This window comes from Narcine bancroftii, chromosome 5, assembly GCF_036971445.1.
Source record: "Narcine bancroftii isolate sNarBan1 chromosome 5, sNarBan1.hap1, whole genome shotgun sequence".
Classification (NCBI taxonomy): domain Eukaryota; kingdom Metazoa; phylum Chordata; class Chondrichthyes; order Torpediniformes; family Narcinidae; genus Narcine; species Narcine bancroftii.
Genome location: NC_091473.1, coordinates 160,792,531 through 160,807,806, shown reverse-complemented (window position 1 = coordinate 160,807,806; position 15,276 = coordinate 160,792,531). Strand labels below are relative to the sequence as shown.

The 15,276-nt window shown below is 55.4% G+C and overlaps 1 protein-coding gene across 6 annotated transcripts in view; it reads right to left on the bottom strand.

Moving 5' to 3' along the window:
• lamb2l (laminin, beta 2-like) overlaps positions 1 to 15,276 on the bottom strand; it is a 152,613-nt gene that overhangs the window by 112,652 nt on the left and 24,685 nt on the right. For all 6 annotated transcript variants that reach the window (XM_069939468.1, XM_069939474.1, XM_069939473.1 and 3 more), the window contains exon 3: positions 10,654 to 10,823. In XM_069939468.1, coding sequence (XP_069795569.1) covers positions 10,654 to 10,823 — 170 coding nt within the window. The remainder of the gene's footprint in view (positions 1 to 10,653; positions 10,824 to 15,276) is intronic.

Here is a 15,276-nt window from a genome sequence, read left to right as displayed (position 1 = left end):
TCATTCCCCACGAGACTGGGGGTCCAAGCCTCCTCACACCATCCTCAGGGATGGCTCACTGGGCTGCTTGTAAAACAAACTCTTGCATTGTGTAATGTGCCACAAACATTGAAACTGAGGTGGGGATCAGCCGATTATTTAAGCGTGAGGGAGCTTCTGCTTTGCTCTCTGGGTGGCAGAGGGCTGTGGTGTCTGTTTGAACTGAACACGCAGGTACTTCCTGCACTGTAGCGTCAGGGCGATATACAGGGCTCAGCGCTGGCCCTGCACTTGTCCCTCGACATTCCGGTGGACCTCTGTTCATTCTCTATCCTGACCTGTACCTGGGCTTTCTAACCAGTCCCAGAGCATTGGGTGCCGACAGCTCACACCAGAGTCCTTGGCGATGGGACTGCTCAGTGGGGCCCACATGGTGAAGCCAGGTAGAAACTCCAGGAGCACCAAGGTGCAGGGATATCAGAGGAACAGGGAGACAGCCCAAATGACAATGATCTCCTGCCGCAGAAACATCTGTGCTCCCAGCGTCATCAGTCCTGGGATACTTGAAGGAGGTCACCTGGGCCATCACGTCATTCATCCAACTTCCTTGTCACGTAATAATACATTAAAGATGTAACTTACATTAACTTTTACCTGCCCCAAGGCAGACAAAGAGTCTCCGTTAGTGTCGCCCGACGCCCCACAGTGCAAGAGAAAGAGAAGCAAAAGAGAGTCCCTTCAGAGTCACCGAGTGTCCGTGGATTCGCCTCTGCAGTGTCTCTGATTCCTGTTCAATCCATCGGCAACCCGAGCTCCAGATCCAAACCTCTGGCACGATCAGGAAGCCGCCAGTACCCAAGGCCTTTCAGGAGCCCTTCTTGCCCTCGGCACTCTCCACAACCCTGACTCCAATACCTAGTTCCCATGAGTCAGTCTCCAGCGGCCCGCAGCCTTCGCGGGGTCACCCGCAACCTGTGTGGGTCCCTCAGCCACTGGGCCCCACGCCAGTCTTCTGCAGTGGTCACCATCCTGTGGGGTCATCTCCTCTGGTTCACCTTCTCAACAGTGGGGGGTGGGTCGGTGGGCATTCTTCATGTTTCTGGTGCCACACACCAGCCTGTTGCTTTCCTGGAGGCTACAACCTAACACAGGTGTCACCATCTTGGGCACAGACCTCTGCAGTTGCAAGATTTTAATGCCCTTGGCTCCTTTAGCAGGTCATTTAAGCCTGTACAGAACTGCTGGCATTCGGACTGGGCAGTTGAACCCTTGGAGCAGCGTATATCCCCACTCTCCCAGGTCCACAGCAGCAGCTCAACTTCAGATCCCCATATGCCTGCCCTTGCCCTCACTTCACCTGAGCTTTCCCACCACCCTTCCTCTCACTGCCTCAGAGACAAATGCCATCCCTTCACATTGGAAATTGGTGACTTCTCATTCTAGATTATTCCTCTGAACTCTCCACACTCATCCAGCCAGACAGTGAATGGCCACAATAGGCCATTCAGCCCCACAAACTGCCTTCTCTCTAGATCACTGTTATCACTGGAACAGACCCCTCAGGAGTAATCGGAGGCTGTCCCTGCACCATTTTCACTGGAACTTTCTCTAAGGCTCCGTATGCCTTTTTGAGTTTGCATGTCTTTTGTCCTCAAGAAGAGGTTGAATTGCCTGGATAGTATTGAGAACCTCAGTGCATGTGACCATAAACTGTTGATTGTATTCTTCCAGCACTATCTCTAGATCCCTTAATATCCAGAGAGGTCTGAATGAATTGAGTTTCACAACACTCGTGAATACTTCCTGTGCCCACGGAAAGATTTGGTGATCGTCACCCCTTCTGTAACCCTCTGTGATACTGGAGTTCCCTCTCTCCCCCGCCCCCCCCACCAACACCAGGGTCTCCACCTTCCCCCTACTGGCGCCGGGGTCCCCCTACTGGCGCCGGGGTCCCCCTACTGGCGCCGGGGTCCCCCTACTGGCGCCGGGGTCCCCCTACTGGCGCCGGGGTCCCCCTACTGGCGCCGGGGTCCCCCTACTGGCGCCGGGGTCCCCCTACTGGCGCCGGGGTCCCCCTACTGGCGCCGGGGTCCCCCTACTGGCGCCGGGGTCCCCCTACTGGCGCCGGGGTCCCCCTACTGGCGCCGGGGTCCCCCTACTGGCGCCGGGGTCCCCCTACTGGCGCCGGGGTCCCCCTACTGGCGCCGGGGTCCCCCTACTGGCGCCGGGGTCCCCCTACTGGCGCCGGGGTCCCCCTACTGGCGCCGGGGTCCCCCTACTGGCGCCGGGGTCCCCCTACTGGCGCCGGGGTCCCCCTACTGGCGCCGGGGTCCCCCTACTGGCGCCGGGGTCCCCCTACTGGCGCCGGGGTCCCCCTACTGGCGCCGGGGTCCCCCTACTGGCGCCGGGGTCCCCCTACTGGCGCCGGGGTCCCCCTACTGGCGCCGGGGTCCCCCTACTGGCGCCGGGGTCCCCCTACTGGCGCCGGGGTCCCCCTACTGGCGCCGGGGTCCCCCTACTGGCGCCGGGGTCCCCCTACTGGCGCCGGGGTCCCCCTACTGGCGCCGGGGTCCCCCTACTGGCGCCGGGGTCCCCCTACTGGCGCCGGGGTCCCCCTACTGGCGCCGGGGTCCCCCTACTGGCGCCGGGGTCCCCCTACTGGCGCCGGGGTCCCCCTACTGGCGCCGGGGTCCCCCTACTGGCGCCGGGGTCCCCCTACTGGCACCGGGGTCCCCCTACTGGCACCGGGGTCCCCTCATTCCCCACGAGACTGGGGGTCCAAGCCTCCTCACACCATCCTCAGTATCCACTCCCCCACCTCAGCATGTGCACCTTCCTCATGCCCCTTCAGCATGCACATCCCCTCCTCAGCACTCACAACTTCTTCCTCACACCACCCTCGGCACCCACTCCCTCTCCTCAGCAACCTTCCCCCCCTACCCTCCTCATGCCCATTGAACCATGTATCCAGCAGCTTATGCGAGTAATTCTTTCCTGAGGATTTACAAAATAATTGCTGAATCCTTCAGGTGCTTCATCGCTGCAGTACAGGTTCTCACACCCCTGACTATCCAGACTTGCCCTCTTCTCCTCTCTTTCCCCTCCTCAAGTCTGGCACACAGTCGACTCTCGTGTCTTATCTACCCTGTAGATCTCTCTGACCCTCCCTTGCTCTCCTTTCCAAACTGCTCGGAAGATAAGCAAGGCCGTCCCACATTTCCTCACCAGCTGACCCTCCCACGAGAGGTATTGTATGAGTAAGCCACTGAACTGCTTCCAATGTACACACTCATTTTCAGATAAGCAGGCCAATGTCACAGACCAACTCCGGAAGTGCTTGCCTCACCGGTACGCCCTCCCAACCCTGTCATTCACCTGCCTCTGCTACGACTTTCTTCACGATGGCCCATGCACTGGGACAGAGCTCTAACTCCAGGATCATTGGAGAGCCGCGGTCGCACGGTGACTGCATCTGAGTGCTCGCTGTTCCATACTAAACCTCATGGCAGGGGAAACCCCTGGTATGAAAAGGTGCCACAGCAAGGTCTGGTACGGGTGAAAAGCAGGTAGAGGTTAGCGTGGGGTGACAGGAAACAGACCACAGGGGTCGGAGATGGGGCCACTTCTTTATACGTTTTTAATTTGGACATACAGCACAGTGACAGGCCTTTCCAGCACATACATTTTGAAGGGAGGGAGGAAACCAAAGCGGCTGGGGGAATCCCTTAGACACAGGGATGACGCACAAACTCCTTACAGACAGCACTGGATTCAAACTGGAGTCACTGGCACCATAATAGCGTCGCGTCAACCACGGCACTAACTGTATCATCCTAATGTGGTACATTAATGAATTAGATCATTAAACAAGTGGTTTTGTAGCCAAGTTTGCAGATGATAAGGAGGCAGATGGAGGAGCAGGTAGCGTCGAGGGAACACGGAGGCTGCAGAAGGACGGAGATGGATTAGGAGAATGGGCAGAGAAGTGGGAAATGAAATACAATGTCAGAAGGTGTAGGAAAAAATTAATGGGGAGATTATTTTTGTTTAAAGTGGGGAGAAAATGGAAAATATCCTGCTGCAATTAGACCTGGGAGTCCTTGTGCAGGGTAGCCTTAAGGTGAACTTGTAGGTTGAGTCGGTGGTGAAGAAGGCAAATGTGATGCTGGTGTTCATCACAAGAGGAATAGAACACAAGAGAAGGGATACGAGGCTCTACAAGGCACTGGTGAGACCTCACCTGTAGAATTGGGAGTAATTTTGGGCTCCTCATTTAAGAAAGGATGCGCTGACATTGGAGAGGGTTCAGGAGTGGTTTGCGAAGATGGTTCTGAGAATAAAAGGGTTATTGTATGAGGAGTGTTTGTCAACTCTTGGCCTTTACTCGTTGGAATTTAGGAGAATGGTGGGGGGCGGGGGGAACTTACTGAAACATTTTGATTGTTGAAAGGTTGTTTCCCATGGTGGGAGAGTCTAGGACAAGAGGGCACCACTTCAGGATCGAAGGCATCCATTTATAAGGTAGGAATTTCTCCAGCCAGAAGGTAGTGAATCTGTGGAATTTGTTGCCACAGGCGGTTGTGGAGGCCAAGTCATTGGGTGTATTTAAGGCAGAGATTGAAAGGTTCTTGATTTGCCAGGACAAAGGTCAGGCAGTAGGGCTGAATGGGAAAATGGATCAGCTCATGATTAAATGGCGGAGCAGGCTTGATGGGGGAGGAGTCCAGATTTACGAAAGGTATTGATTGGATATGCTAAGGTGAGAATGAGGAAGAGAAAGGAGAGGGATGGAGCTGGGGAAGGTGACAGGGGGGTGAAGTGAGGGGGTGTGGCTTTTAATGAAAGCCAGGGAAGTCGATATTAATGCCATTTGGTTGGAGGGTGCCCAGTCAAGTGTTGTTCCTCCAATTTGCAGGTGGTCTGGCAGTGTATGAGACCATGAATAGACATGTCAGCAAGGGATTACCATCGCCTTACCCCAGCTTCATCTCTCCCTTTCCCTGCCTCCTTCGCACAGACATAATCCATTCTCACTTCGTCCCTTATCATATCCAATTAACCCTTTTTTGTTAATCGGGGCTCCTCCCCCAGCCAGCGCAGTCTCTATTCTGAGATTTCCTGTTTTTGCTCATTCTGCTATTCTTGAAGAAGATCTCAGGCCTGAAATGTCAGCAATGTATCTTTGTCTCCTGTGGACGCTGAAACACCGGCCGCATTCCTCCAGCATTTCGGTGTTTTTACCTCAATCCCAGCACCTGCAGACTTTTGTATTTCACCCAGACTTTCTTGTTTAATTCAGGAGATGGGGATGAGTGGAAACTGAATTCTTATTTATCACATGCACTAAGATATGGTTAAAAGCCTCATTCTGCTTGCTACCCAGGCCGGTGAGTGCAATAATCCTTTTCTCTGTTGGCAGCTTTCCCAAGACAGCGTTGATGAATGGGAGGGAGTTGTGTGATGGTCTGAGCTGCATGGACAGAGGATTGAGATGAGGAAGTGAGGATAAACCACTCCAAAACCCGGAGGCCGCTGAAGGGCCTGCCCACTATGAGCCACAGGCTGCAAGGATGGAGATTCCCACACAGGGGCATTTGTATCTCTGGAGTCTGTGGATGTCACAGGGCAAGGCCCATCTCTAATTACCCCTCCTTGATGCACAGCAGGCCTGCTGATGGTGCCCTCACCGTGCTGTTCCAGTACCCAGTACCGAAAGAATGCCAATAGGTTTCCACGTCAGAATGGGGTGCGAATTACAGAACAGTTCAGACCCTTCAGCTCATGATGTTGTGCCGACCTATATAAACCTACTCAACAATCTAAACCTTCCTGATCTCACAACATAAACCCTCTATTTTTCTCACATCCACGGACTGGTCTAAGTCTTTTAAATGTCCCTGCTGTCCTAGCCTCCAGGCGCCCATCATTCTGTGTAAAAAAAAACTCGCCTCCCCAGACTTTCCCCATTTCTGCTGGTGTTTGGTGGCATTGGAGCAAAGAGGAAGCCGATGGATAGATGGATGGATGGATGGGGGGAGGCCAGGCAGAGCCATGCATGGCCGTGCCCACGGGCTGGTTGCTGCTGACCTGGTGCGATGCCACGGAGATTCCTGTTCACAGAAGTTGGTTCCTCCCGTCATTCCTCTGCCTCCTACATCTGCCCGGTGCTGTGAGTGAACGTGCACAGAGCTCTCCCATGCATTCAACATCCAACCATCCTGCCTTCGTTACTACTCCTCGCCCCACCAACGGGAACCTACAGCCACTGCCCTCAGGGCTCTTGACAGCTCTTTGACCCAACCTCCAATTGTTATGACAGTAAAGAAAGTCCTGGAACAAACACCCGATTCCCTCCCACAGAGAACTTGCCTGCCCTATAATGTGGGTCCTTGTGAATAGGATGAGAGAAAAGAACATTCTTGTCTTTACTTGCAGTGAAAGAATACCTGAAATTAAAAACAACATACTATTCCTCTCCTGTTTCTCCCCGCCCCCCACTTTCTCCATTAGCAACATTTTTTAATTATGTCGGAATGGAGGAGGGTAAATTACTCCGGCCAAACAGTCCCCGTGATCTCATTGTGGCTGATACTCGATCATTGATGAATTCTTTCTGCATGCCCAAAGTTTGAAAGAGAAATGGAGAGGTGTATGTTACAGAGGAATGTGTGACACCTTGTATCATACAGTCTGGTCAGAACCCTGTGCAATGACTCAAGGCAGCTCCTGCCTCAATGGCCATCTCTGCCGTCACCCGCTCGGGTCTCCACTGGCAAGAAATTCATGCAGTCAGTCACCAACAGGCCGCTCTGCACTCCACTGAAAACCCCAATGACTGGCAACAGATTCCGTCCTCTGGTTTCCGCCCTGCTTCCCTTTTAATGTCCTCCTGGGAATCATCTGGTTCAAGCACACGGTTACACGGATCAAGGTGGAGTGAGAAGGGATGCTCTGTGAGCAGGCCAGCAGCTATTTCATACATAGTACAAGACATACAGCATGATAACTGGCAATTACAGTCCACAAGTTTGTGCCGCCCAATTTACACCCAAGGTACACCCCAGGTACGTTTCAAATGGTGGGAGGAAGCCAGACCACCCCCCCGCGGGGAAAACCCACACAGACATGGGGAGAATATACAAACTACTTGTAGATAGCGTGGGCTTCGAACCTTAATCCCAATCGCTGCCACTGTGAAGGCATTGTGCTAACCACCATGCCAACTGTGCCGCCCTATACTGCCTAAGAGACAGAACAGAATTACAGAGAGAGATCAGTTGGGATGAAGCAAAGTCAGCATCATTCTACTGTTCTGGGGGGTCATTCAGGAGCCTGACAACAGTGGCAACTAAACTGTCCTTGAATCTCACACTCGATATCTCACACTCATAAATCGTCTTCCTGACAGGACAGGGTGAAAAAGAGTACAGCCAGGTGGGACGGGTCTTTTAATGTTGGCACCTATTCCAAGGCAGCGGAAGTTATAGACGGAATCAATGGAAGGGGGGGTGCCCCCGATGCAGGGGAAGGGGGGGTGCCCCCGATGCAGGGGTCGTGGGGGCGCGGCCGATGCAGGGGAAGTGGGGGCGCGGCCGATGCAGGGGAAGTGGGGGCGCGGCCGATGCAGGGGAAGTGGGGGCGCGGCCGATGCAGGGGAAGTGGGGGCGCGGCCGATGCAGGGGAAGTGGGGGCGCGGCCGATGCAGGGGAAGTGGGGGCGCGGCCGATGCAGGGGAAGTGGGGGCGCGGCCGATGCAGGGGAAGTGGGGGCGCGGCCGATGCAGGGGAAGTGGGGGCGCGGCCGATGCAGGGGAAGTGGGGACGCGGCCGATGCAGGGGAAGTGGGGGCGCGGCCGATGCAGGGGAAGTGGGGGCGCGGCCGATGCAGGGGAAGTGGGGGCGCGGCCGATGCAGGGGAAGTGGGGGCGCGGCCGATGCAGGGGAAGTGGGGGCGCGGCCGATGCAGGGGAAGTGGGGGCGCGGCCGATGCAGGGGAAGTGGGGGCGCGGCCGATGCAGGGGAAGTGGGGGCGCGGCCGATGCAGGGGAAGTGGGGGCGCGGCCGATGCAGGGGAAGTGGGGGCGCGGCCGATGCAGGGGAAGTGGGGGCGCGGCCGATGCAGGGGAAGTGGGGGCGCGGCCGATGCAGGGGAAGTGGGGGCGCGGCCGATGCAGGGGAAGTGGGGGCGCGGCCGATGCAGGGGAAGTGGGGGCGCGGCCGATGCAGGGGAAGTGGGGGCGCGGCCGATGCAGGGGAAGTGGGGGCGCGGCCGATGCAGGGGAAGTGGGGGCGCGGCCGATGCAGGGGAAGTGGGGGCGCGGCCGATGCAGGGGAAGTGGGGGCGCGGCCGATGCAGGGGAAGTGGGGGCGCGGCCGATGCAGGGGAAGTGGGGGCGCGGCCGATGCAGGGGAAGTGGGGGCGCGGCCGATGCAGGGGAAGTGGGGGCGCGGCCGATGCAGGGGAAGTGGGGGCGCGGCCGATGCAGGGGAAGTGGGGGCGCGGCCGATGCAGGGGAAGTGGGGGGGGCGGCCGATGCAGGGGAAGTGGGGGGGCGGCCGATGCAGGGGAAGTGGGGGGGCGGCCGATGCAGGGGAAGTGGGGGCGCGGCCGATGCAGGGGAAGTGGGGGCGCCCGATGCAGGGGAAGGGGGCGCGCCCGATGCAGGGGAAGGGGGCGCGCCCGATGCAGGGGAAGGGGGCGCGCCCGATGCAGGGGAAGGGGGCGCGCCCGATGCAGGGGAAGGGGGCGCGCCCGATGCAGGGGAAGGGGGCGCGCCCGATGCAGGGGAAGGGGGCGCGCCCGATGCAGGGGAAGGGGGCGCGCCCGATGCAGGGGAAGGGGGAATATGATGATCTGAGCCACGTTTATAACCCTTTGCGTTTTCCTGTGGTCTAATGATAAGCATGTCGGACTGTTCCTAGTCTGGCTCCAGATGCTTGATGGTGCTGGGTAATGGTTTCCTGTCACCAATGTGACTCCAGGGGGCTGAATGAATCATCTCCTGACATCCAGGGGCTTTTATGTTCTCCCTTCCACATGTCGGGAGTGCGACGGACCACCCCTCTACAAGCCAGAACCAATGAAGCTCTCACGAAGCTCCTGACCACCCAGACACAGTGCTCCCTTTGTTGCGTTAGACCTTCATCGTCTGTCGTGGAGATGCTGTCACCTCCTTCACTGTCACCTCTACTCTTCAATCCTCTTATCAACGCAGTGGTAGACAAAATAAGTGCAGAACACCGCGCCATCGCAAAGTATTTCAGGGCCTGCCAGTGAGGAGCACCTGGTGGGGAGATAAAGGTTTCTCTGTATCACGCTGCTGGCACCCACACGCTGATTTTATCTCCCTTCATGTGCTCTCGTTATCGTTTCCTCCTGGCCAGGCATTAGCTTACACTTAGACGGTGGGAAAACATGGAGAGGATGATGCTGGCAGAATGCCAAGAGGAGACGGATGGAATCAGGCTTCACATCCCATCGGTTGGAACTGGCACGTAGGATTCCCCATCTCATCCCAATCCCTGGGGCTCAGAACTCTCTCCACCCCAACGCCACAGGAGCACCTCAGAATCGGGTTTATTCTAATGAATATGGCATGAATTTGTTGTTTTGTGGTACCAGTATTGTACATTTTTGGGGTGGGGGTGGGGGGGGGGAGGGTGCGGGTGAGGTCTGGATGCCCAGCTCACCCAGGGAAAGTGCATCTGTAATAATACATCGTTTCTCCTTTCTCAGGGCAGTGATTGCCGCATGGCTGCTGCCTGACATTTGGTCATGGCAAATGGCCTCTCCTACATTACTGTGCCCTCAGTGACACCTTCTCGTCAGTGTCCCCTGTTTTCACTGAGTTTGCTGCATCATGGCGCGACCGAGTGTCCGGCGGTATGGCTGGATGGGTAAGGCTGGGTTCGTTCGCCTTGGTTGGCAGCCAGCCTCAGAGAAGGACAACTCTGATTTCAAACCCGGCCATAAGATGGAACTCATTAGTCTTGTCAAGCTATCCATCTAGGAGAACCTAACATCTACAAACCCCCACCTGAAGGCCTGGCTGTCACTATCCCAGCGGGCTGGGCCGTGACAGATAAACCCCGGGTGTAAAGGCTGGGGTCAGTATGCCGCGCACTGCACTCCACCCAAAAGATCCACTGTGCGAGCTCGAAGGTCATGCCCAGGTCTACAGTCCTTCCTGGATCTTCGTCCGTGAGGCCAAGCCATGACTGACTGATTGGATGTTCTAGGGGCAAAACTGCTACAAATTACATTTCCGTACAAACGAGATTTAAAAATATAACGAGTGCAAAAAAGAGAAAAAGTGAGGTCAAAGAAGGGCTCTCCCACCTTCTCAAGGGAGGGGGAAATAAATGCTGGCCTTGCTAGTGGTATCCACACCTTAACAAATGAATATATTAAAAGAGATGTGGCGGCAGAGGCGGAGAGAGGGTATCTCCTTCCATGGGCATCACAGGAGGCTGGTTCTCCATCTAACCCCAAGTATCCACACGTCTGGGTTGCAACTTCAAGCTGAACCATCAAGTTCGAAACTTCAGTTTAAGTGCCACCAAATACCTGCAGGGTGAGAGGGGCTCAAGATGTGACTCCAGACCTGCTGAGGTGATGTGCCTAGGAAATGGGCATGTAGCTGGTGTGGGCCACAGGGAGGGTGCCGGCACATACCTGGAGGTGGCTGACAATGCAGTAATCAGTGGGCCCCTGCAGCCCACAGGTGGAGGTGGCACTCAGGTTGTGGGCTCGTCCAATCAGCAGATTGCCTGTTGCAGGGTAACAGCTGCCCTCTGTGCATCCGTGAGGCAGTGAGGGCAGGTCCTGGGCACAGCTGCTCAGCACTGCAGGGAAGGAGAGATGTTCAGAGAATTAGCGTGGAGGTGGGTACAACGATCGATCTTACAGCGAGAGGAAGGGCGTCACAGAACCGCTTCCAAAACACTAGCATCCTTCTTTAAATAAGGAAGCCAATGCTGTTCAGTTTACTCCATGTGTGGTATCACCAATCATCTGTAGAACTGAAATATAACCTCCATTGTTTTAAGTTCAACTTCTCTTGCATAAAGAATGAGCCTATCCCTGCACACTAGCCTTTTGGGAATCGTACACTTGGATTCCATGGACTCTCCCATCTCCTGCCACTTTTGGACAAGAAGTTGCTTTTTAAATTGTTCTTCCCACATTTCCCCTCAGTGTCGACGTTTGTCAAATCCTTAACCATCCGTCAGCCTGTCGGGCAAACCTCCCCCTCTTCCTCCTTACCACCTTCATTCCTTCCTCAAATTGGACAACCCTGTGGCAGCTCCAGCTCCGATCCCTCTGGTACATGTTTCTTCTCATCGGTCTCCACTCAATCATGCCGCTCTGCACAGGCCGAGGCTCCCTTGGGCCCCTCCTATCAGCAGTGAGACACCACCCATCAGCCACCTGACATTGCCTGACACCAGCAAGCTGCTCCCATTACTGTACCCTCAGGGGGTGGAGGTCCTTACTTACACTCCCACCCTGTGGAACACCATTAAAGCTCTCGGAAGGTAAAGTTCAGCCTGAAAACATCCAAAGTATTGCAAGCATTTGCCGATCTCCACACCAGCATGCACCTGCAGCTATGCGCTCTCTGCACTCTGCCATTCCAAGCATTCCCCATGAGCCCAAATCGACTGATACATGCACCCTCTCCCCAAGACTGGGCCCCAATGACCAACTCCAGTGACTGACAGCTGACTGCCAGCAGTAGCAAGTGAATAGGGAATGATGAATCCAACATGAAGATGAACCTTGACCTCCTTTTGGCTGAGGGTGAGCAAGGAGCTGGCATCTCCTGGCCAATGGTGTTGCCCATTCAGCCCTGACAGGCCCCAATGGCAGGGTGCTTGAGGAGGAAAAATTTGCATTCCCGGGATTTCAGCTGGTAACTAGGGTGAGGCAGATGATTAAATGATTGAACAAACTCCAAAACAATCACAAGATGAATGTGAATTCAAAAAGGGTCTCTAATAGAGCAGAATCGTCCCACGAAACTCCTCCAAACCAAAATTCAATCGAGCCTTAACGTATTCAGCCAAAAGGAGGGAAAAAGAAAAGTGGAGGGATTCGGGAAGGGCCCCAGCAGCCCAAGACTCTGACTAGTGGGCTGGCAGCAGGATTCCAGGCTGTGGTGGGGATGGGCAGGACACACGAACAGTGAATGCCATCGCAGCAGAGGGATGTTCCTCAGCTGAATGAGTTCAGAAGGCTGGAAATCAAAGCCTTGTCATTCAGAGCGAGAGCGGTGGGCATCTCACACTGCCCTGAGGCACTGACCGAGGACAGGGGGAGGTGGATCACCTCCAGACTCTGCAGCTTGTCGTTCTCGGAAGGAGCGAGCACACCTCGGTTGGGATCCATCTCCATGGGCAGTGGAGATCCAGGAGCTGAACTGTAATTGTCCCAGACACCCACGCAGACATGGAGAGAATGTACAAACTCTCGAGGAACCACATGGGATTAGAGTCCAGGGTGCTGGTGATGTAACAGTGTTGCGCTAACTGCTACACTAAATGCGTCGCCCCAGATTGCAGCCGTTCAACAGACCAGATAATGCCTTGTCCAGGAAAATTTGGAGTCAATGGTCCCAAACCTGCTTTCAGAGGGTCAAATCCAGATGTCCTCGGAAATCCTTCACCTGGAAAATTGGGTGGCAAAGTTAGCGCAACGATCAGGACTGGGGTTTGAATCCCACGCTGTCAGTAAGGAGTTTGTACATTCTCCCCATGTCTGCCTGGGTTTTCCCCAGTGGCTCCAGTTTCCCCTAACCCTTCAAAAATCTATCTGGGGGAGGGGGGTGGTGTAGGTTAATTGGAAGGTATGGCCTTGTGGGCTGAAAGGGCCGGATACTGTGCTATAGATCTGAATAAAAAGTCCCTCAGCAACATCATTTTCTCAGCAGTGACCTCCCACTGCGTCCACGTCCGCACTCTCCTTGGGAGACTGGAACCCATGTCAAATGGGTGAGGGAGAGGGTCTGTAATAGAGACCAGGGGATGGGGTAGGGAAGGTGATGGAGGGGACCACTCTGCATGGCAGAGACACAGAGACTGTGGCTCAGAGCTGGTGGTGAGGGGTTAACAAGCTGCAGGACAGGGCCTGGTGTTTAGGTGCAGGAGTGTGGTGGGAGGAGGGGGAAGGTGCACGGGCCAGGGAGCGGGGTCTGATGCTCAGGAGAGAGACGGGTGAGGACAAGCACAACACAGACACCAGGTGCTGGCCTCACACTGGCCTGTCAGCTTCAACATCCACCCAAGCGTGAACGGCTGATCTGAGAGACAGGATCTACAACAAAGCGGTTCCCACGGAACGCTGTCCTGATTTCCAACATAATCCCAGTCAGGATGTCCCACGGTTGGCCCCCACCTCCATCCATGCCCGTCAATGCCTCCGATCTTTGTTCCCTGAACTCTGGGTGCCCTGCCGCAAACCTTTTGTCTGTGTTACTAGGCAACCGGCCGAGGATGAGTACACATTCACTGATTTACTTTCACACCAGATCTTGCTCCTCACCCCAGCCTTCAATCACCACCTCCCCCCCCCCCCACTCCAGAACCAAGAGGCGATGCAACCCACCCAGCTGCTGGGTAGCCTCCATCAGTCACTCAGCGTGGAGCCAAGCTGATGGCAGGTATGGACCAATGTGGGGACTAATACGACAGCCAGCAGGAGCCATAAACCTGGGCACAGAAAGAGCAACAGGGATATAGATTAGGTGCAGACAGAGGATTATGGCTAGCACTGGCATCGTGGACCAAAGGGTCTGCCCCTCTGCTGCTTCGTGTTCCAGGGGGCTCTACGGAGAAAAGGACTGGAGGCAAGTGGCGAAGAATGTGAAGCCTGCAGGGAGGCAACAGCCCCCTGAATCCCACTGATGGATGGCACAATGTGTACAGATGCTCCAGAGATCCCGGTTTGATCCCAACCTTGGGCGCGGTCTGTGTCGAGTTTGCACTCTTTCCTTTGTGACAGCGTGGGTTTCCCACCCTCCCCCCAATGTGATCTGGTTTCCTCCCACGTCCCAGTCGGTGAATCAATCAGCAGATAAACTGCTCCTCTTCCCAGAGCGTAGAGGGGTGAGAGGTCAAGGGGGTTGGGATGGTCAAGGGGGTTGGGATGGTCAAGGGGGTTGGGATGGTCAAGGGGGTTGGGATGGTCAAGGGGGTTGGGATGGTCAAGGGGGTTGGGATGGTCAAGGGGGTTGGGATGGTCAAGGGGGTTGGGATGGTCAAGGGGGTTGGGATGGTCAAGGGGGTTGGGATGGTCAAGGGGGTTGGGATGGTCAAGGGGGTTGGGATGGTCAAGGGGGTTGGGATGGTCAAGGGGGTTGGGATGGTCAAGGGGGTTGGGATGGTCAAGGGGGTTGGGATGGTCAAGGGGGTTGGGATGGTCAAGGGGGTTGGGATGGTCAAGGGGATTGGGATGGTCAAGGGGGTTGGGATGGTCAAGGGGGTTGGGATGGTCAAGGGGGTTGGGATGGTCAAGGGGGTTGGGATGGTCAAGGGGGTTGGGATGGTCAAGGGGGTTGGGATGGTCAAGGGGGTTGGGATGGTCAAGGGGGTTGGGATGGTCAAGGGGGTTGGGATGGTCAAGGGGGTTGGGATGGTCAAGGGGGTTGGGATGGTCAAGGGGGTTGGGATGGTCAAGGGGGTTGGGATGGTCAAGGGGGTTGGGATGGTCGAGGCAGGGTCGAAAAGATGGCACAACATTCTTGACTGAAGGGCCTGTCCTGTGCTGTACTGTTCTACTCCCAAAACAGATCACCTTCCAACACACACAAGGAGTGAGAGCTTGAGAACAACAGCCTCCAGATTCTAGGACAGTTTCTTACCTGCTGTTATCAGGCTCTTAAATGGACCTCTCACTCATGAAAGGGCAATTAACTGTTCAACTGGACTTTTCTCCTGCCCCTGAACTACCTGTACATACACATGTACTAATTGAATTTTGTGGACCAATTTTTAGGGTAAACTTTAGGAAGTTGACTATTTAAAAACCCAACACCCAACCCCAACCAACCAATTTTCCCCTGCAACCGCTGCAACCGCGTCTGCCTGTCCCGCATCGGACTTGTCAGCCACAAACGAGCCTGCAGCTGACGTGGACATTTACCCCCTCCATAAATCTTCGTCCGCGAAGCCAAGCCAAAGAGAAGAAAAGACTTTTGACCATGGTCTGCGTTGTTCGAGTGGTTAGGAGAGTCAAATTTTACATGGTACCCCGACTATTAAATACATATATATGGCATATCTCTGCAACGCCCCACCC